At 35.2% G+C, this 22,374-nt stretch overlaps 1 protein-coding gene across 19 annotated transcripts in view; it reads left to right on the plus strand.

Annotated features, from left to right (window-relative positions):
• Positions 1–22,374, plus strand: part of PPHLN1 (periphilin 1) — a 119,606-nt gene that overhangs the window by 45,543 nt on the left and 51,689 nt on the right. For 10 of the 19 annotated variants that reach the window (XM_081059760.1, XM_081059755.1, XM_081059759.1 and 7 more), the window contains 3 exons: positions 8,990–9,201; positions 17,934–17,990; positions 20,387–20,466. In XM_081059760.1, coding sequence (XP_080915886.1) covers positions 8,990–9,201; positions 17,934–17,990; positions 20,387–20,466 — 349 coding nt within the window. The remainder of the gene's footprint in view (positions 1–8,989; positions 9,202–17,933; positions 17,991–20,386; positions 20,467–22,374) is intronic. The other 9 variants (XM_081059754.1, XM_081059763.1, XM_081059753.1 and 6 more) reach the window with 1 other exon arrangement.

The following is a 22,374-nucleotide window of genomic DNA, read 5'->3' on the forward strand; positions in this document are numbered from 1 at the left end:
GTGGTTTTATTTCTGGGTTTTCAATTCTATTCCCTTGGGTCTCTGTGTGTTTTCTTGCCAATACCATTGTATTTTGATTATTTTCACTTTGTAGTATAATTGGAAGTCAGGGACTGTGATATCTCTGGCATTGTTCTTTTTTCTCAGGATTGCTTTGCCCATTTCAGGTCTTTTGTGATTCCATACAAATCTGATGACTTTTTGTTCTAAAATTTTCTTTAAAAAATGCCATTGGGATTTTTGGGGGATTACATTTAATAGGTATATCACTTTGGGTAATTGGCCATTTTAGCTATATTAATTATTTCAATTTGTGAACATGGGATATCTTTCCATTTCTTTGTGTCTTCAATTTCTTTTAATAAGATCTTACAGTTTTCAGTGTATGGGTCCGTCACATCCTTTGTTAAATTTATTCCTATGTGTTTTACTCTTTCTGTTGCAATTGCAAAAGGAATTGTTTTCTCATCTTGTTTCTGAAATTTCATTGGTAGTGTATAGGAATGCAGTGGATTTTTGTACATTGATTTTGTGTCCTGCAATTTTACTGTATTTGTTTATTATTTATTGTTTCTAATAGTTTTTTTTGGTGGAGTCTTTAGGGTTTTCTGTATAAAGAATCATGTCATCTGCAGAAAGTGACAATTGGACTTCTTCATTCTCAGTTCGGATGTCTTTTATTTCTTTCTCTTAACCTGATTGCTCTGGCTAGGACTTCCAATACTGTGTTGAATAACAGTGGTGAGAAGGGACATGTCCATCTTGTTCCTGATCATAGAAGACAAGCTTTAGTTTTTCACAATTAAGTTTGTTATTAGCTGAGAGTTTGTCCTATGTGACATTTATTATGTTGAAGTACTTCTATACCCATTTTATTAAGTGTTTTAATCATAAATGGATGCTGTATCTTGTCAAATGCTTTTTCATCATCTATTGACATAATCATGATTTTTATCTTTCATTAATGGGTTTATCACATTGATTTGTGAATATTAAACTATCTTTGTGCCCCTGGGATGAACCCTACTTGATCATGATATATAATCTTTTCAATGCATTGTTGTATTCAATTTGCTAGAATTTTGTTTAGGATTTTTGCATCTGTATTCATCAGAGAAATTGTCTGCAGTTTTCTTCTTTTGTGTTATCCTTGCCAGGTTTTGGTTTCAGGGTTATGTTGACCTCATAAAATGAGTTAGGAAGTATTGCCTCTTCTTCAATTTTTTGGAAGAATTTGAGCAGGACAGGTATTAGATCCTCTTTGAATTAGTGAAACCATCTGGTCCTGGACTTTTGCTTTTGAGGAGGTTTTGGATGATTGTTTTAATTTCCTTACTGTTGATCGGTCTATTTAGATATTCTAGTTTTTCATGATTCAGCTTAGGAAGGTAACATTTTTCTAAGAGCCTGTCCATTTCTTCTAGGTTACTGAATTTGGTGACATATAGTCCTTTATAGTATTCTTGTATGATTCTTTGTATTTCTGTGGTATCGATCATAACTTCTCCTCTCTCATTTCTGGTTTTATTTGTGTCTTTTCTCTTTTTTCCTTGTGAATCTAGCCAGGGGTTTGTCAATTTTATTAATCTTTTCAAAGAACCAGTTCTTTAATGCATTAAATTTTTTCTGTTGTCTTTTTGTTGTCTATTCATTTAATGCTGCTCTGATTTTTATTATTTCCTTCCTTCTGCTGTCTTTGGGTTTCATTTGTTATTTTTCTTGTTCTTTAAGATGTAGTGTTCGATTGCTTATTTGGGATTTTTCTTGTTTCTTGAGATAGGCCTATAATGATAAATTTGCCCCTTATTACTGCTTTCATAGTATCCCAATAATTTTGATGTATTGTATTTTCATTCTCATTGGTTTCTATGTATCTTCTGATCTTACCTTTTTATTTATTCTTTGACCCAGTCATTATTTAGTAGCATGTTGTTTAATCTCCACATACTTGTGATTTTTCCCACTTTTTGCAATTGATCTCCACTTTCAGAGCATTGTGAAAGGAGAATATGCTTGGTATGATTTTTAATCTTCTTAAATTTGGGGAAGCTAGTTTTGTGTCCCAACATATATTTGAGAATGTTCCATGTGTACTAGAAAAGAATGCATAGTCTGGTGTTCTGGGATGAAAGGTTCTGTAAATATCAATTATATCTATTTGGTCTAATGTGTCATTTGCTGATATTTCCTTATTGATTTTCTGTTTGGATGATCTATCCATAGCTGTCAGTGGGTGTTTCCATCCCCCACCATAATTGTTTTTTGTCAGTTTATTCCTTTTGTTCTGTTTGTAGTAGCTTCATATATTTTATATATTGATAAGTGTTATGTCTCCTTGCTGTATTATCCCCTTTATCATTATCGTCAGGTATAAGTCTGTATACACCTGATTTTCCCTGGATGCCATTTGTTTGCAGTATCGTTTTCTACCCTTTCACTTTGAGTCTAGATTTGTTCTTGCAATCGGGATGTGTCACTTGAAGTCAGCATATGATTGGTTTTTGTTTTTGATCCAATCTGCTACTCTGTGCCGTTTTATTTATGAGTTCAGTCCATTTACATTTAGGGTGATATTGAGATACAAGGATTTCGTATAGCCACTTTATCTTTTGTTTTCTGGTAACCTGGTGTCTCCATTGTTTCTTTGCCTTTGTGTTTCTGTCTGTTATTTTAATTTAGTGGTATTCTATGTTTTTTTTCCCTCTGTTTCCTCTCTTCTCATGTTATGTATCTTAGTTCTGCATTTTTTTTGCGTGGTTACCGTTAAGTTCATGTAAAAGAAGGTTAAAAATGAGATAATGGATGATGAAAAGACAAAAACCTAAAACTATAATAATAGATACCAGTCATTGCAGAGTTATTGTGTTCAGAGAAATTTGGAAAATGAAGCTCAAGAGAGGTTGGGTACATTAATTAAAGTCAAAGGCCACATGCAAGCAGATGAACTAATTTTTGAACCTGTACCTGCCTGTAGGGAATGCTTTGAGAAATGCCACTGTCAATAAATGGATTTAATTTTATTAAACTCAGTGTTTCCCAGAGTTATTTACCCACAAAACCTCTTTTTGGTACTTACGTGAAATAAGGTAAGACTTACATCTTTTGGATTAGTATTTTGTGGAACATATTTTGAGAAAGGCCTTTTTATATTATAAATATATAAGTATTAAATTTGTTATAAATGTATATTATAAATTCAGGTTTGTGGTAGAAAAGAACATATGAATTAGCCCAAACATATTTCTATCATTGTGTAATTAGTTTGATTTCCAAACTACAATTAAACTTCTAATGCACAAAAATCTTTGAGCTATTGGTAAAAAAGACAGGGTGGAAAAAAATTCCCATACCTTTCTTTGTATTCTGTGAGAAATATGAAGCTGCAGGTAACCTCTTTATTCTTTAATAAATTGCATTTGAAACCTTTCAGGAAGTACATAATTGTTTAGATCAGGGGTCAGCAAACTACAACCCATGGGCCAAATTTGACCAGCTGTCTTATTTATGTAAATAAAGTTTTATTGGAATACAGCCATGTGCATTGGTGTAGGTAGTGTCTATGAATGCTGTTGTGCTATAGTGGAGTGTTGAGGAGTTGTGATGGAAACTATATAATGGTCCAGAGCCTAAAATATTTATTATTTGACCCTTTATAGGAAATGTCTGTTGACGCCTAGTTTAGTGAATGGCTTTTCTGCCTGCTTTTCACTTTATATGTGATTCATCTGTGTAAAGAACTCGAATTGAAGTTCTTGACATTGAATTATCCACAGTTTATCTCTGTAAAGCAAATTCCTTGCAAAGTCAAAGTTTTCTAGAAGTGTTATTATGAGTCGGTTTGAAACTCTTACAAATATGCAAGATTCCAAAGTTTTGCTTTTTTGAATGACATAACTTTCAAACATTTGTATTTGCATACTTAGATAAGTTCTTGCTGCAAACCTTTTACTGAGTTGATGGAAATGATAAGGTAATACTGTCAATAGGAATCGCTAATGTCCGTTGAGTGCTGTGTAGTAGGCTCTGTTCTAAGCACTTTCCATATATTATCTCATTCATTCCTTGCAACAAGCCTATAAGGTAGGTACTATTATTGTCTCCATTTTGTAGATGAGGACATTAAGGTGTAGGGAGGTTAAGTAACTTGCTCAAGATCATAAAGTCACTAGTAGTTTCTTTGGAAGGGTCTTTCAGTATGTAGGAGGCTGGTTTATAGAGGGCCTGAACATGCTCTAATCCCCTTTCCTTCCTTCCTCTACTAGGGGTTGTTTCTGTTATGTTTTTATACATAGGACTTATGTGTGACGCTTTGGTGCTGTGTAATTTTGTAAACTCCAGGAATTCCCTCTGGCTCATCATTGTGCTCTTTTCACTAACATGCCTTCTCAAAGCAGGTTGAGTGATCATTGTAAATGTAAATCAGATCTCTTCACCACCTCGTTCTTTTTGGGGTTCCATCTATTCTGTCACATCTTTGCTCAGGTCACCTTCTCAGAGAAGTTCTCCCTGAGCAGCCTATTTAAAATAACCTTCCTCACACCTCCCTTTCTTTATAATGCTTGTCACTCTGAAATGTTTTATTCATGTGCTGTCTTCCCCATTAGAATATAAGCTTCATAAGGGCAAAGACTGCTCTTTTAGTGTAAAAATCGATTGTATATATTTTCTATCGTTCTTTCCATCCCTCTTCTATAACTGGAAACAAACTTCCCAGGGATGAAACCACTTCCCTCCCAGCTCACTTGCCTCCTAATATGTTGATTCTTGAGATGAATTCTGGGCATACTTCTTACTCCTTATTACCTTCTCTAAGCCACTGTTCCAGTGTCGTCTTTGAAATTCCTCATTTATACCACCCTTTCCTCATTCTTGTACTCTGATAAATTTCCAGGATCCCATTCCTTCCTCCTTGATGATTGTAATTTCTGGCTCACAGTCTTCTATCCTGACTTGATACTTTTAACACCAGGTCTTTCTTGTGTTTTTCAGCTCTTACCTTTAGCTATCCACAGGCATGGTCAAACTTTAGGATCATCACTGGGAATTGTTTTGCCTCTTTAATGAGCTCTGAGTTTCTTCTTTTGACTCTAGGTAACACATTTATATACAGCTCTTAGGTGTTAGTGCCATTCTCTAATTCAGTCCTCCTCCAAGTTTTGTGTGTATCAGAATCACCCCAAGAGCCTTATCAAAGCCCAGAATCTTGGGTCTCACCCTCAGAGATTCTGGTTCAAAGGTGTGGTTGGATGCCTTTGCATTTGCATTTCTGTCGCTTTCCCAGGTAATTCTGATGCATTTGTGGGACCTACACATTTTGAGGACCACTGCTATAATTAATACTTTCTCCCAAAGAGTGAATATCAAAACTTTCCACTCAGCCTTAAGCTTCTGTTCACATTCTTACTCTATTTTCTATTGATGACTCCTAGAATTACTTTAGTGAAGTAAAAGCTTTCTGAAGAGAGATTTCTTATATTTCCTCTTATGAAAATGAGAATTTTCCTCTTTATCCTTTTTCTTTTCTTCTTTCCTTCAATGCCATGCTCTTCTACTTAGTTTGTCTAATTTTTTATCTGTTGCTTTTTGGCTCCTTCATCAGTTAACATTCTTGTGTCTTGGATTATCAGTTTCTCTTTGTCCAGGAAATTAGCCTTTTCCCTCAACTTCCAGATATGATCAAATAAGCCTCTTTCCTCAAAATATTGTCCCAGTTATTTCCCTTCTTCCGTCTGCCAAATTTTGTTGTTAGAAAAGTAAGGCTTAACTCCTTTAGTAAAAAAATATTTTAATCTCTTATCATCTGCTTTGGTTTCCAAAGCTTCACTGGACAGCCCCACTAGCTCACTGGTCACGTGACGCTTAATCTTCAATGCAGAGATCGCCTCTGGGTTCTGCAGTATATGACATTACTTTCTTTTATCTTTTAAAAATTTCCTTTCTTTGCTTTATAGTCACTGCTTTTTAAATTTTTTCGCTGTCCTGACCACTTCTGTTCTTGTTCGCATAATACCCTTTAATCCCTCTCAGCTTTATCTTGAAACTTGGAATGCGTTTTCCACCATCTAAATCTGAGCTGTCCATTATGGGAGCCATTAGCTGACTGCCTATTGAGCACTTGAAGTATGGTCAGTTCACACTGAGATATTCTGTAAGTATAAAATGCACACTGGATTATCAAGAATTAAGATGAAAAAGAGACTATGAAATAACCTCACTAAAATTTTTAATAATTTATATTACGTGTTGATAATATTTTGAATATACTGGGTTATAGTAAAAGTATTATTAAAATTAATTTTATCTTCTTTTCAAATATGATTACTACATTTGTGGCACAATTATATTTCTGTTAAACAGTGTTGTTCTAAATTTTATATTTTCTTAAAGACCCTCCACATTAGTTTCCATCTACTAATACACGTTTCTCTTCTGAATTACAGTACCAGCCTTTCGGAAAATTTATTTATACCACATTCTCCCAATTAAATACTAAGCTTCTTCAGAGTCAGGGTAATTCCCCATAGTTCCTTTCATTTATTGGGATATAGATACAGATACAGAGATAGAGATATGAAAAAATACACACATGAATACACACACATACACACATGAATAAATGACTTGGCAAAGAGTTACTTATGGTAGATGATACCTATTGTGAAGTTTTTGCTTAATGTCGTGGGCAGTAGGCAAGGTGGAGGCGAAGGGGAGGAGAGACATTATTGTGCTCTGAGTTATTAAAAATCTGACATGTACTTTTCCCCAAGTGGAGCCAGCCACTCAGGCCCCTGAGTTCTGAACTGTGCTGTTGTGATTTGACCGCCATCTGGTGTCAGGATTAGGAAACTGTAATTCAGCATTTCAGGCAGTGTTTCCTCCCAGTGTGGGCCTGCTCTTATCCATTCCCAAAGTGAGTTAACAGTAAGAACTCATTTAACTTCAGTGTATAAAACCTTTCTCTACTCCTTGGAGTACTCTTTCCTTGGCTTCCCTGGTAACTTCTGTACCATACCAGTTTCCTCATGTTTCTGTAGCCATTCTCTTTTATTCTTCTTGGAAAGCCCGTTTCTCTCTGAGTGTGGTGGTTTTCTAGCCCTAGATTCTGGGCCCTCTACACTTTATATCCTTTGTTTTCATCCATATTCAAGGTTTTAAATATTGCCTATTCACAGACAAATTTACGGTTATAATAAAAAATGTCTTCTGATCTTGTCTTCAATTGCATACCAAGATGCTACATTAGTATTTAGAATTTAACATGTTCAAGTGTAAAATGTGGATTCCCCCACTCGATCCCTATTTCTTAAATCCATTTTTCTCACTTTAATAATCCATCATGCCAGAATTCTGGGAATGAGCTTGACATTCCTGCTATTTACACTTATTAAGTCAAGCATTTACTATGTCCCATTGAGTCTATCAAGGTATGTTCTTGTGCTTGTGAAATTTATGACCCCTCCCCTGCTCCTGTCATATCTAAGATACCACTGTCTCGTGCCTGCACTAATGGGCTCCTAATTAGTCTACCTGCATGCACTCTTGATTGCATTTACATGTTTTATGTTTTTTGTTTGATTGTTTGTTTTTTAATAGCTTTTTCCTAAAAGCCTGAGTTCCATGATGGGAAACTGCGTATATTCGGTTCACCATTGGGTCCTTAGCACCTGGAAGAGTTCCTAAAACCTGTGTAATACTTAAGTAGCCACTCTGGCTCTCAGGGATGTTGTCATGACTCCTGTAGTTTTAGTGATTGAACTTGAATATATTAGAATTTCTTTAATGCTTTATTTAGTATTAGTATTTTGTCTGAGTTTCATCATAAGTGAATTTTAGCTATTTTTTCTTTTTGCCTAGAGAAACTTCGGTGTTTGTATAAAGGCAATATATTTTGGGTATTAATCAGCTAATGACAACAACCTACTTCTGTACTGGGGACTGCCAATCAATATGTTGAAATTGTTATCTGAGCAGTTGAAATTTCATGTCATTTGTTTGTCTCTTAGCGTGCTTCTGTCTGAAATTTAAAGTTCATTCATTTTAATATGGAGGTACATTTGCTAAATCTTCAATTAAAACTCGTTTGACTCCAAGTGTTCTTTTAAATAGAGGCTCAAGTCTTGATAGTTTGATTTAATAATTTTGATTTGCTTTGATGTTTTAAAGATGGTTTTGCTTTATAAAGTTTTATTACCTGGGCTTACTTTCTGCTTGATTTAATGGTATTCCTTAATAAAGAATTTTAATTGTAAAAGTAGAGGTGACTTATAAAAGTTGTTTTTTGGAGATGGGCAACAATCTGTATACTAAGGATACAAATTCAGAGAGCAAGGATTTAATAGGTATATACCAGAGTTTCTTAGTCTTGGCGTTACTAACATTTTCAGTTGGATGGATTTTGTGTGTGCGTGTGTGTATGTATAGGAGCTGTCCTGGGCATTGCAGGACTTGAGCAGCATCGTGCCCCCTACCCACCAGTGGTACTCTTTCCTCTCCAGTTGTGACAACAAAAATGTCTGTAGACATTGCTAAATTGTCATATGGGGGCAAAATCGCACCATTTGAAAATGAGTACACACTGTACTTAGAAGGGGATAATAGGCCATGAAATATCTCGGTTGGGAAGTCTTTGGCATCCTGGAGGTATCTTGGAGAGTATGATAGCTGTGTAGTATATTGTAAATGGCAAACAGAAGTAGAGACTTTATGACTGTGTGTTTTTCACACTTTAAAATTTCTATGCTTGCTTAGAATAAAGTAACTTGTGAACTTTACCACCTGGTTCTATCCCAAACCGAAAAAATGATGTGTCCTAAAGCATATTCCACGATAACGTTTCATTTTGTGGACTGACTTCAGAAGTTAGGTGGTGGTAGAAAAAGGGAACCAAGATTACTACATAAAGAGTAGCTTGTAATCAGAACTGTTGCCTATCATGTTTGTAAACAGTGTACAGGATATGATTAACTTAGTTTATTTTCTCTCTTCAAAGGGACACGAGGGATGGCTTTAGAAGAAAAAGTTTCTACCCTTCCCCTTATGTGAGAGACCGGTCTCCTCATAAAAGAGAAAGTTCTTTTCTCAGAGAGTCACCTGTAAGCCGAAAGGATTCTCCACACAGCAGATCTGGCTCCAGTGTCAGTAGTAGAAGCTACTCTCCAGAGAGAAGCAAAACGTACTCTTTCCATCAGTCTCAACACAGAAGTACGTATTTTTTAAGACTTTCACTTTTTCTTCTACAACCTCCACTGATGAAAACGTACTGAGTCAGATTGCCTTATAGGTTTGTAAGAGATACATTTTTTAACTTTTTATTTTCAAAAATTTCAAACTTGAGAAAAATTGAAAGCATGGGGTAATGAACACCACACACACACACACACACACACACACACACACACACACACACATTTGTTGAACCATTTCAAGTTGCAGTCCATGTGACATTTTACTTTAATTCTTCAGCATGGAAGAGGTGTGTTTGTAATCATTTTGGAAAGTCACACACTCCTGTATTTTCTGTTCCTGTACCGGTCCAACCTCTTTAACCTTCTGTCACTAGGTAATATCTACATATATCTGACAGTATATTTTTTATGAAAAATATCAGTGGTTTTCCCTAAATATAAGGTATTGCTTTATAGAATTTAGAGCTAAACCTAATTTAGGTTCACTCTTTTCCAGCCTTCAATTTGTTTTCTTTAAATTTGGAGTGCCCGGACAAGCATGCAATCATCGCACGACATCCTGGCTGCATTACGCATTATGTGTTGGAATAAATAAATGAAATCTTCCTATATTATCTTTCTAGACTCTACTTACCTGCAGTTGCCTCATCCACAAAACATTTCCTCATGCCTTCTATATCCAAGGCACTGTGTTACATAGAAAGATGTCCTTGTCGCCAAAGAACTAGAATATAAACATATATATGTATTCTCCCCAATTGATAACAATTTTATCAATATGTAAATATAACATATAAAATGTAACTTTGATACAAGAATCGATGTGTCATAAATGAGTTAACATGACATGAGCAGGTCAAGGTAAGAGGGATTCTCACTCTGGAGATGGAAGAACATGTCATGGAAGAAATGACATTTGGACGTATCTTTTATTTCAGATTTCTGTAAGTGAAGAAGTATCTTCTAGGTAGAAAGAATTATAAGCCAAGGTACAGAAACTAGAAAAGTCTAGCGTATTCCTTCCCCCCTACCCCCTTTTTAACTTCTAGTAACTGTTTTTTTCAAATAAGATTTTTAGTTTCACAGGTTTTGCCTCTTGCGTGTTAAGAGTGATGGAAGAACACTTCAGATCATCAGATAGTCTCCATTGTAGCGATTGCTAGAATCTTGTAGTTCGAAAACATTTATTAATTGTCTCCTGTTTTCAGAGCTAGGTAGAGTGGGCTTCCAAAAATGTATTTTTGGATACATTTGTATGAATGGTCATGTACTTATATATGCCTGATTGCTTCAAATGTTTCAGAATAGTTCCAAGTAACTGAAAGTTTTACTGTGGAGTTTAGTGTTAACAGTTTGGTGTTTTCTCCTTTGCTTCACTTCCTTCCTCTCTCCCATCCCTCTCTCCCCCTGCAAGAGGATAAACTACCTCTAAGTTCTAATGTGTGCTCACATGCACAGACAGAAGTATCCAAAATTAGCCATTCACCTAAGAACGTATATTTTTTGGATGTGTATGACTTAAATACAAATCTATTAATGATTTGATTAAGAGGAGGAACGTATCTTTGGAAACTAATTATGAGGCTTTTAAACAAACATGAGTAAAATAAAAGCTTGAAATTCTTACTTGACAGCTTATGGTGAAGCTATTAAGTTATTTAAGATAGTTATTGGTTAATTAGCCTTAACCTCTAAAAATTCCTTGGGAGGCATCTTCTATCTACTTTTGGTCTGGTAAGTTAGTGGCCAAAACTCTAAAATCTTGAGGTGAAATGTAGAGAAGCCCAATGGTCCTTTTGTTAGAGTCTCCATATCCTTTTCTCATCCTTTGAGGTCTAATGCCTTTAATATCTGTAGTGATGAAACGATAGCAAAGAAAGGTGGGAGACTGAAATATGAATAAAATAGAGCATTTGACTTTGTTAATACCTTTATGTTTCTTAAGTCATTTAGCTTTTTGAAAGTAAAGTTCTTTAATCAAGAAAAAAGTTTGTTCTGGGGAAGCTCTCTTTACAAATTATTTTGGTTGATTCTTAAACTATTTTGCCTGAACTATTAAATGTCTTTCTATACTCCTTTCATGTAAATAGTTTTCAGAAAGTTACATAAGATCATCTTCAAAAAGTTAACGAAGAAGTCTTGTTTTAAATAATAAATGGGAAAAGTAATTGTTATTTTACATATTTTTGATGCCAGTTTTTGCTTTAAATGTCACAAATATTGACAGCATCTTGCTTTTCTTCAAAAAAGGTACTGAGAAACAGGGTCCTTCAATTATCAGGCACTTAAACTGAGTTAGTTAGCAGTAGTGTGTTAATTTAGTTTTCTAATGTGTATTAAAATTTTGACAGTGATTTTAAATGTTTCTGTAAATGACAAGTAAAAATAATTTTCTTACTCCTTATACTAATTCTTTAATTTTTATTGTTTTGCTTTTTGTTCATACTTTTCAGAGTAATCTTATTTTAATGATCACTAGTAGTTTGGCCATGGTAACCAATAAAAAAATTTTTTTTCTTAATTTTTCAATTACAGTAGGCATTCAATATTATATTAGTTTCAGGTGTACAGCATAGTGGGTAGACATTTATATAACTTACAAATTGATCCCCCTGATAAATTTAGTACCCACCTGGCACATGGTAACGATTTAAGGACTAATTCTTCTGTGCATTTAATATATCTCTTATGTGTGTAATTATAACCCACAGAATGATTTTTACTCCTTTTTCATCTCAACTAGTTATTTCCCATTTTGTGCTTACACGTGTGCACACGAACACACACATACACACATGTATTTAATTAGATTTCTTCTATTTAGCCTTTTGGGTTAATCCTATGGAACTTTGTACTGCTTTAGACTAATTACCCTCCTCAAACTGTTGTTTTTATATATTGTGCTTCATGTATAAGAATTTTCTGCCTATAACTTAATCGGACCAACCTGGTCATAGCTGTGACTACTATAGTATTTTTCATTCCTTTTTGTTGTCCGTATTTACATGCTACAAGGGTAGTTTGTCCTAGGTAACCTCATATTTTTTCCCCTTGTTTATTATCATACTGTTTAAGTTAAAATTGTTTTGTTATGTTTACCTTGTATATTTTTACTTGAAGTTTACTTTCATTTTAATTAACCAAACATCTCCCTATTCGTTAGCTCTCTCTCAGATATTTCCTTTTTCCCCTCCCCTTTCTCAAATGAATTCCATTGTTTGACTTTTTTTTGTCTTTTGTTTAGGTTAACAGCATTAATATTGACAGCAGAGAGCACCAAGTTCAGTGTCCTATACCCATTCTTTGTTCAAGTACTTCCTGTGATATTTAGTATGTCACAGTCTAGTCTTACCATCTTTGTATAGCTCATTTTTTATAAAACAATTGAAATCTTTCTCTGTAACATCCATGTAATGCTAGTTATTTGTCTTAGGTCCATAAACATATTTCGTTTTTTATGTTGTAACCCTTTTATGTATTTGAAGAGTCCCATCATAATCTTGGTTTTGTTTTGTTTTTCCAGGTTTAAATATATTTAGTTCCTTCAGCTGTTTCTTTTATTTGGCATGGTTTTCAGGCCTTTTGGATTTCCTAAAGTTTTTTTCTATTCCTTTCAAGTTGTGATGCCAGAAGTGAACTTTTATTTTATTTTAGTGGCCCTTGTTGAGACTGTTGGCAACTGAAACCAGAATCATTTTCACGTATTTTGCTATTAAACAAAATGCTCTTCAGCCTGTACATTTTGGGGTGCAATTGTTTGTGTGTAGTTAATGCATTAAAAAAAATTTGCGAAAGCTAAATTTCATCTAATTAACTTTGTCTTGTTCTCTTCCATAGAGGTTTAAAAATCTAATTTAGTGATCCTATATAGTAGCAGCAGATTAGAATAGCTTTGTTTTATCTGCAAATGAAGTATGCTTCATGTGTTTTGTAGTAATCATTAATAATTGTGTTGAGCAGCATAAAGCCCCGTATAGAAACCTCTAGAGACTTCAACCATTTATGCATTGTTTGCTGTTCTTCAACCGGTTGTCATTCCCCCACCATGTCTTCCTTTCCACTTGAGGATTTCATAGAAGACTTGTTTGGTCAGGTACTTTACTGAAATTCAAATTATAAAGCATTTACTCTATCAAAACAATGACATGAAGAAGTCCTTGCTTTGTTTTTTTCACATTAGGAGCTTTGTGGCTCTCAATGGTTATGTAAATGCTTATAAACTGCCTCATGTTAATTCATTCTAATGCCAGAATTACAGTTATGCTCATATATGAATTATGCTGTGTGACATTTTGGTTGCATTTTAAAATTATCATTACTATGAAAATTTGGAAGTTTATTTTTTTGATTGGTTTGTGTTTTTCTATAGCTCTGAGTTTGGGCCCAGCCTCCCCTTATTTTCTTGATATCAACAACCATTATTAAAAATAGCAGATATTTTAAAGAAATACTAAATAGTATTATTCAACAGTATTTATTCCATCTGGAAAGCACATCTAATATACCTGAAAATATACAAGAATTAATACTAATATGAGAAGAGTATACTCGTATTTGGAAAATAGACTCCATTGTTGAACTTCAATGTAATTGGAAAAGACAAAAGTCTAAAGACCTGTTGCCTATAAATAAATAAATTTGAAAGTCCACATGAGTTTTTGGATTATAGCTAAAATCCCAATAAAATTTAGAAGCTTACTTCGGTCTTTAGAAAGATACTTTTTCTATGCAGGTTTTACATGGTAACAGGAATATGGAAATAAGGCTTTGCCATTAGATTATGTATATTAGGGAATAGGAAGGGAGGATAAACTCATTTTCTTAGCAGCTGAAAGTCACTGTATTTATGATCAATATTTGTACGTCTTTCATTCAACAACAGTATATTTCATATACATGGTTTGCCAAGCAAGAGAGGTCCAGTCTTTGCCCTGTGAGTTTATAGTCTAGTGATCGAAACAAGTTATTACACAGGAATAGTCTTTTTAGGTACTATCTGAAGGGTGGGTAGATGTTGGAAGGATGAAGTGGAGAAGGGTTATAAGCTGTGTCATGTGGAGTTCCTGAAGTGTTATTTAATGTTGCCCTGGAGAATCTTGGACTGTGTCCTGATGCAGACTATCAGTGTGCTGTGGACTTCGAGTCTACAATATAGTCTTTTTGTTTGAGAATCTGTGGTTTACTCACAAGAGAGCTTTGGCGGTGAGTTACCTGCCTGAATCCTCGGAGTACAGCTATAGCTTGCTGGCATCTGAATAATTGCAGTTCTAAAACAGTAATCAGTTAATGACGTTTCCATATGTGTAGGCATTTATAGGATCCCTGTTGTAGGACTTGGTTTATTCTGTCAGTATCACACACTCATAATATGTACAGGTGATGTAATGTTTTATTTATATTTTTAAAAGTGAGCCCATGTGGTTTTAGCTGACGTGTTAAAGGAGAGTTCTATTTACAAGTACCCTCCCAAGTATTCATAGCTAATATGCCTTTTCTTCAACTCATTGCATCATTAACCTTCTAAAGATGATTATTTGGGGGAAGCGGAAGTGGTACAAAGCCTTTTCTACCCCTCTGTTTTGTTTTTTGTTTATTTTTCCTGTTATTTTTTTTTTTTTGGTGTCTTTACCACAAGAACATTTTCTTGTGTCCCCTTCATTTCACAACTTTTTGAATAAATCTATAGATCTCTAGGAAATCATGTTCTTTCTAACCAAGAGCCCCAAATTTATGTATCATTCTCCATGATCCAGAAAAATAAATTATTTTCTTGGCATCTGTTTCACTACCACATCTTCATTCGTTCATATGTTAAGTTCTCTTTCAAAGCTTCAAAGTAAAAATGAATATACTACCTATGTGACTTTTTTTGCTTATTGATAAAACTTTCATTCACAACTATCTGTTTCATTCCTATATGTCAGGCACTGTACCAAGAATTCAATAGTTTGTAATACGTAGTCCCTAATTTTATCATCTCTAATGATGATTTTTTCTTTTAGCAGTGTTCTTTATTCCTACATAGGTTATCAATAATAACATCTAATTAAGATTGAATGAGTCTGGTTAGGTTCATCATTACTTTCATCAGGAAGACACATCAGGAAGAAAGCGTATTTCTGACAGGTCATATCAGATTTACAGCTGTTCAGAGACTCATTAAATATTGTTGATATTGATATTTATATTAGCTATTATTTCAGAGTCACCAAATATTGTTAAATTCTTACAGAACTTTTTTTCCCCTTTTTGTTAGTTTCAGGTGTACAAAGCAACATAATAGTTAGACATTTAAATCTCTCATGAAGTGATACCTTCCCCCCCAAGCTACTACACCTCTGACATTCTGACATTCTTAGAGAACTTCTAAATGTTTGTTGGAACATTAACCTGCTTATCTAGCTTTGGTATCATTTGCATAAGAAAAACTTCATACCTGGCCTGTGGAATGAGTATTTGAAATTCCTCTTCATTCCCATTTATTCTTTCACTCACCAATATATGATCTTGGATTTTTATTTCCATACTGCCACATTCAGATTTTTTTCTTTCCTTAATCCTAATTTGGAACTCATTTTCTTTAGCAAGTCACAGCAAGGCAGAAATTTGTTGAGCCTTTTTTTCCCCGCTCTCAAGCAGGGAGTCAGTGCTGCTTACTCAGATCATATATGAGATGAATTTGAGGTAACAACTAAGGAGTAGCAGCATTCTGTCAGTTAGAAATATAGAAGTGTGAATGAAAGAAGCGGATTTGAGAGACTTATGTATTCATAGTGTTGGTTGGAGCCACATAAGAATAACAGCAAAAAAGATTGCGGCAAGGAGGAATACTCACATTTAAGGAATAATAACCAACGACGGAGAAAGAGAAAGGTGTAATTTGGAAGTATAAACATAGAAGGACAATGGCATGAAAACCAAATGGCAAAATATTAGGAAAAACTTGTTTAGAAATCGTTAAAATGCTGTAGTAGATGACAAGAAGTCATTGGTTTTAATATAAACAGATCATTGGAAACTCGGGGATGAAGAGTTTAAGCACTGTGGGGCTATTACCTTTTGTGTTTAAAAAGAAAAAACCTCTAAAAGTTAGTGAATGAAAATACCACTTGATTTGTTTTTGATTCTGCAGGTTCAGCTGGGTCGTTTTACTAGTCTGTTAGGATATGATTAAATAGCCCAGGCTTGTTTAGGGCAGCTTGGATAGGAATCTGTAGTTCAATGTGATAATTCCTATAGTGACTCTGAAATTTGGAATCAAAATCAAACATAGCACCAGTGGTGTGTTATTAAACTGACTCTTCGGAAGAGCAAAACATCCGATTTATGATTTTTGCGAATATCCATGGAGTGAATACTACTACTGTGGCTTGTTTCAGGCTACCGATATTGATGGAGTCACTGAAATTAGACTTTGGAAGAGATGTGGACAGTGCACTCCCACTAGCTAACATGAGCCGGTCCCAGACTCCAGACGTGCTTGTAAAATCTCTTGATCTATAAAGAATTTGAGGCAGGTTAACAAAATAAACACTTAATAAAACAAAATTAAATGGGTGAAGAATTTTATGTAAAAGGGAAAAAAGGACCTGAAAATAAAAGTAATAAAGTTAGTAGCATATGAAATAAGTACCTGTGATGAGGCTCTCAGCAGTTTCTGTAGGTGGACTAAAGATTTGCCTAAACCAAAGAGGAAAAGAGCAATAACAGTGTTCACAGTGTACCTTCGTTGAAAACATATCATCTGTTCAGGAGGAACAAAAATTTCCTGATGACAGATCAGTGAACCATGAGAGGGATATTGCATCTTCAACAACATTCTTGTAAAAGTAAGGTGGCAATATTTATGTAATATTTCTTAACTTTTTAAATGCAAGTTGCCAAAACGATTCAGAAAAAGTGTTACTTTCTCAGGAAAAAAAGGTAAAATTGGCAATTTGGAATCTGTGATAGAAGGAGTTTGTATCTTATTGGAAAGCTATCTGGAAGCCTCTGCTAGTATATTTAGGCTGTTTAGAAAGCTGATTCCATCTGTCTGAAGAGTTTGCTGAAAACTAATAAAGTATTTACAAGTTTCTAAACATGGGATAATTGGGGATTCAACCAAGACATTGGCTATGGATTTGTTTATAAAGAAAATTCATATATGAGAGAATTTGTATAAAAAGAATTAATTCACAAGATTTAGTAATAGACTGCTTACTGAGAACATGTCATAATGACTATTGCAGATAATCATTGTAAACCCAGGGAACTGATACGATGTATTATGAAAACCCTTCTCAGTATTCTTTTTGATTTCTAATGATTCATCTTTCACTCTTGATTTTTTTGTATGTGTCATTCTTTAACCAATCCTTTGAACGTCGACTTTACAGAGATTAGACTAGGTGCTTACAATGATGAGAAAGACATGATCCCCATCTTCATCTTTTGGTGTCTTATTTTATGATCCTTTTCTCATTCTTTTCTGCCCATGCTATCATTAGTTAGCCTCATCTTCATACTTCATGTTGTTGAACCCAGTTAGCTTCTGATCTTAAACAGAGATTTTCTCCTGTTATTTATTCCTCTTCAGTGATGGTTGCTCAGGCAGCCCAACTTGAAGGCAGGTTAGGAAAGAGGTTAGGGTGTCCAGCAAAAGCTTAGAAGTTCCTGTTCTCATCACTCCTGCTTCTGGGTTCTTCTCTCATTGCTCCTGGGCACAGAGGTGCTGGTGGTAATTCCTCCCTGCCCACCTTTCCCTAGAGCCCGTGCGTGTTGGTGCCTCCTGCAAACGGCAGAATGAAGGAAAGCCAGAAAGAGGTGAGTTTTGAGCTAGATTTTGATTTGGGATTGTGAAAGGGTGGGAGCTTGAATTGATCGATATTATAGAAATGGGAAAAGTTTGTAACTGCTCTACGAGCCTACTGCTGAAACCAGAGTTGAACAGCAGTAGACTGAGATAGTAGGATTTGGGTGGATATGAGGGTTGATTGTCTGGGCTAGCTGTTTTTGGTCGTAAATAGAATAGACAAGTCATTGGCAGATAGTTTGGTTGGTTTCTTTTTACCTTTTCTGTGCTTCTGCTGCCATCTGTATCATCCTTTTTCTTTATCCTTTGCTTCTTGCCTGTCCGTCTCTTTCATGCAATAGGTACACGTGTACACATGAGGATATATGATAAACACCCTGACCTTCAGTGTTCCTTTGCTTCAGCACACTGACATTACTTTAAATCGGCCTAAATTAGCCCTTACACAGCTAAAATCAGGAAACATTCTAAGATTACTTAGCACCGTACATGGTATAGCTGTAATGCTGATGTCTTGTTTGTAAAAGAAATGCTAGGTAAGAGATTAGCAGCTGCTTGTGAAAGAGTTTTTTTCTGTCTAGCTGCTGTGTGTCGGAATTGAGCCTACAGTTATGCCTTTAATGAGCATAGTGCGCTGTGCTGATTGGTTCCGCTCCTCTTCTGTCAAGGAATTGCTTATCTGCATAAGATGGGGAAGTCCTTGCATCCTAAGTGTAAAAAAATATAATTTATCTTGTCACTGGATTTTTGAGTGCCTGCTCTTTTACTTAAAGGACTTGAGCTAGGCGAGTCCTGAATATTCAGAAATAAATAAGCTATGGCACTTGTTCCTCTAGGAGCTTTTGGTGCCGTGGAATAGACTCAACAATATGATGTGGAATTTGCCAGGTGCAGTGGAAAAGCAGTAGGGAAAAGCCCATGTTATTAATCATTTGGGGATGTAGTGAAAGTTGGTGTCATTTTACTTTTGATTTTTAAGGTCTGCAAGAACTTGTCAACTTACTCATTAGTTCCTTGAAAGCTTCCTAGTGATACCGCAAGTTAAAAGATTCTAGGGTTATGTCTTTTTTAAGACTCTTGGAGCCTCAGAGTTGGAATACTGTGGTTAGAGCAGCAGTTCTCAACCTCGGCACTATTGACATTTGAGGCTGGATAATTCTTTGTTATGGAAGGCGGTCCTGTGCAGTTGTAGGATGTTTAGCAGCATTCCTAGCCTCTATGTATCAAGTACCAGTGGCACTCTCCACTTGTGAAATCAGAAATATCTTCAGACATTGCTAAATGTCCCTGGAGAGCTGGGAGGAGGGTCTTGAGAAAGCTTTTCTGGTCTGCAGGACCTTGGAAAGAGATGTTATTTACTACAGCCATGAGGTCCTCAAAAGCCTTTCTGCCTCCAGGCCTTTACTTAGCTCTTCACCGTAGCAAGACGCTGGCTTTGCCTCAGTTTCAAGGTCGTTTTGTCTCTGCTTTTGCTCTTGAGTGCTTTCATGGCCTTAACCCACTATCTAGTCTTGACCAGCTTCTGTGACACTGCAAACTTAGTGTCACTTTTTCCTCTTCTTCGTGATGAATTTTGTTAGTTTTCCTAGCAGTTAAGAGCCAGGGGGTTTATGTTATATTTGACACATATAGGCAATTTAATGAAATGTTTTTCAAGAACAACTCACTTATTTTTAAGATTATATTTAAATCCATTTTTGTGGTTGTTGAACTGGCTAAAGTAACATTTAAATCTATTTCCTGGCTAAAGTTTCTATTAAAAACAATGGTGTATATAGTGAACTACATGAGTTATCTGAAGTGACTAAAGATAAAAGTTAGTGATTTTATCTTACACATTTATTTTTAGCCATTTAACATATATTTGGGTACTCATTCATACCAGGTGTTGGATTAGCATTCTAAACTAAGTTTTCTGGCTTCTTGTTTTATTATTTAAACTGTCTAAACATTTCGGGAATACCTGCTAAATTTCCTACATGCCTCTCTTTGAGCTACTGCTTAATTCACTAGTTCTCTTTGGTGATATCTGTATAATAACTACCTTTGGATTTTTTGTGATATATTAAAAGATTTTAGGAACTTGGAGGAGGAAGCATTTATGATTTTAAAGGTTTTTTTGCCTTTCTTGAGGTCTTCTCAGTGCTTCCGTGTTTGAGAACTGGCATTGGTATGGCCTAGACTGCCGTAGATGATGTCCACTGGTTCTGTGGTTTGAAATTTTTGATGGTGCCCAGCCTCCAAGAGAGATAAGAGGATTTAGATGTTAACTGGTTTAATTTAGTTATGTAATGAAGATTTCAGTGCTAAATAAGTGTATGCCCCCTCTTATTTATTCAGGTACAAAATAACTAATTGAAAACAAATGAGTTAGATAGAAGATTGCATTTTATATTTTCTTCTGTAGGTAAAGAGAGACCTGTTCAGTCTTTGAAAACATCAAGAGACACTTCACCCTCAAGTTCTTCAGCAGTTCCTTCATCAAAGGTTTGTTATATTTATAAAATCAATTTAAAGAGTAATTACAAAGTAAATGATATGGTCTGTGTAGTACAGTTGCTTTTATTCTTTATGTGGGTAATTTGCTGTATTCAAAAACTTGAATTTTAAGTAACTACAACTTGAAAGTAACAACTAGAGTAAATGAGTAGTTTTCTCATGGAATTTTTTCCACAAATTATGCTAAAATTAGTGCTACTGCTGTCCTTCCTCATCTTGACCATAACTAGGTGAGAATGAATATTCAGATGGGGCATACTTGATAGACTGAGCTTTATTTTGGAGTGTGGTATAGGCAGAGACAGCAAACTACTTATTGTATAACTACTTGATTCTAGATATTTCTTCTCTCATTAATTATTTTCTTCTCTCATTAATTCATACAGAAATCCTATGACACAAGTAAATATATATCTCCATTTTTAAAAGACAAGACTCAGAAGTTAAATAATTTTTTCTAATAAATAATTTCACTGGTGAATTTTTCCAAACTTTTAAAAAAAAAACCCAATACATCTTAAACTCTTCCAAAAAATAAAAGAGGGGGGAACACTTTCAAACTCATTTCATGAGGCTAGCATTACTCTGATACCAAAACTCTATGTGGCTACCCATTTTTCCCAAGAATTTACTGAAGAGACTGTCTTTTCCCATTGTATATTCTTAGTTCCTTTGGTTGTAAATTCATTGACCACCTATGAATGGATTTATTTCTGAGGTCTCATTCTGTCCCATTAATGTATGTGTCTGTTTCTATGCCAACACCGTGGAGAAATACCAAACGGCTTTTCAGCAAGAGTAGATACCACTAGGCAGTCTACGCTGGCGTTTAGGTGCAGGTCTTCTCTGCTTCAAAGGAAGAAACAGCAAAAGAAGTCTTTAGGACAAACTGTGTCTTTAGAACTTTCCCAGAAGTCTGAGTATTCTAGAATGCTGGGTTTTGACTAGGAAAGATTGAGTGGATTTTCTGTTTCTGTCTTACCATATCAAGGATGTTTTACCCACCTGAAAAACTGACTTGTTTTTCTTGTCAGGTGGAAATGAAAGAAGAGTATATAGTACCTGCCTATCCAAGTCACTGTGAATATTTAAATTTTGATACATAAAATACTCATTTCCCCCGAACTATAATGCAATGTAAATATAAGCTACAACATAAAATTTTATGGCACATGTTAAAATTTATCTAGTGTGAAACAACCATAATGGATTTTAGATATTTTTGTGTGACACTTTATGTCGATGTTTGCATTTTTGTGTTTTTAAAATGGAATCAGAATTTTTGATCTGTAATCGTTTTATGTATTTGGAAAGGGCAGCCTCCTGTGTCCTTCCCCCAGGTTTACATGGTAGCTGTGGCCAGCTTTATTACTTAGATTTCCTGATTTGGTGGAGGACTTTTTTTTTCTTTCTTTTCTTTCATAAAGTGATTATTATGCACAAACCACTTTGGTTTATGCCTGCTTTTTTATTTTTATTCCCCCCCCTTCTTCTGCCTCCCCCCACCCCCATTCCTGTTCAAGCCCTTGTTTCTCAGTCTAGTTGTGTAGGACACAGCTCACTGGCCCATGCTGGTGTTATGAGCCTTGCTCCCCCCGCCCGCCCCCCCCCCCCACTCTCCCTCCACCAAGGCATTATGCTGGATGCTTTTGGGGCTGTTATCTCTCTTGATTCTCAAAACTATTTTGTAAAACAATGACTATTATTAATCCCCATTTTGTAAATGAGGAAACCAAGACTCAGTGTCACAAATTATATGTATAAAATTATCGACCTAGCAAGTGATAAAACTGCCATTCAGACCCACGTCTGTGTATAACTCCATATCCCATTCCTTGTTTAGTGTTGTATGAGGTTGAAGAAGGGAAGTAGTAATAGTAGTAGTAGTAGCAAAAA

This window comes from Rhinolophus hipposideros (assembly GCF_964194185.1).
Source record: "Rhinolophus hipposideros genome assembly, chromosome: 9".
NCBI classification, from domain to species: Eukaryota; Metazoa; Chordata; class Mammalia; order Chiroptera; family Rhinolophidae; genus Rhinolophus; species Rhinolophus hipposideros.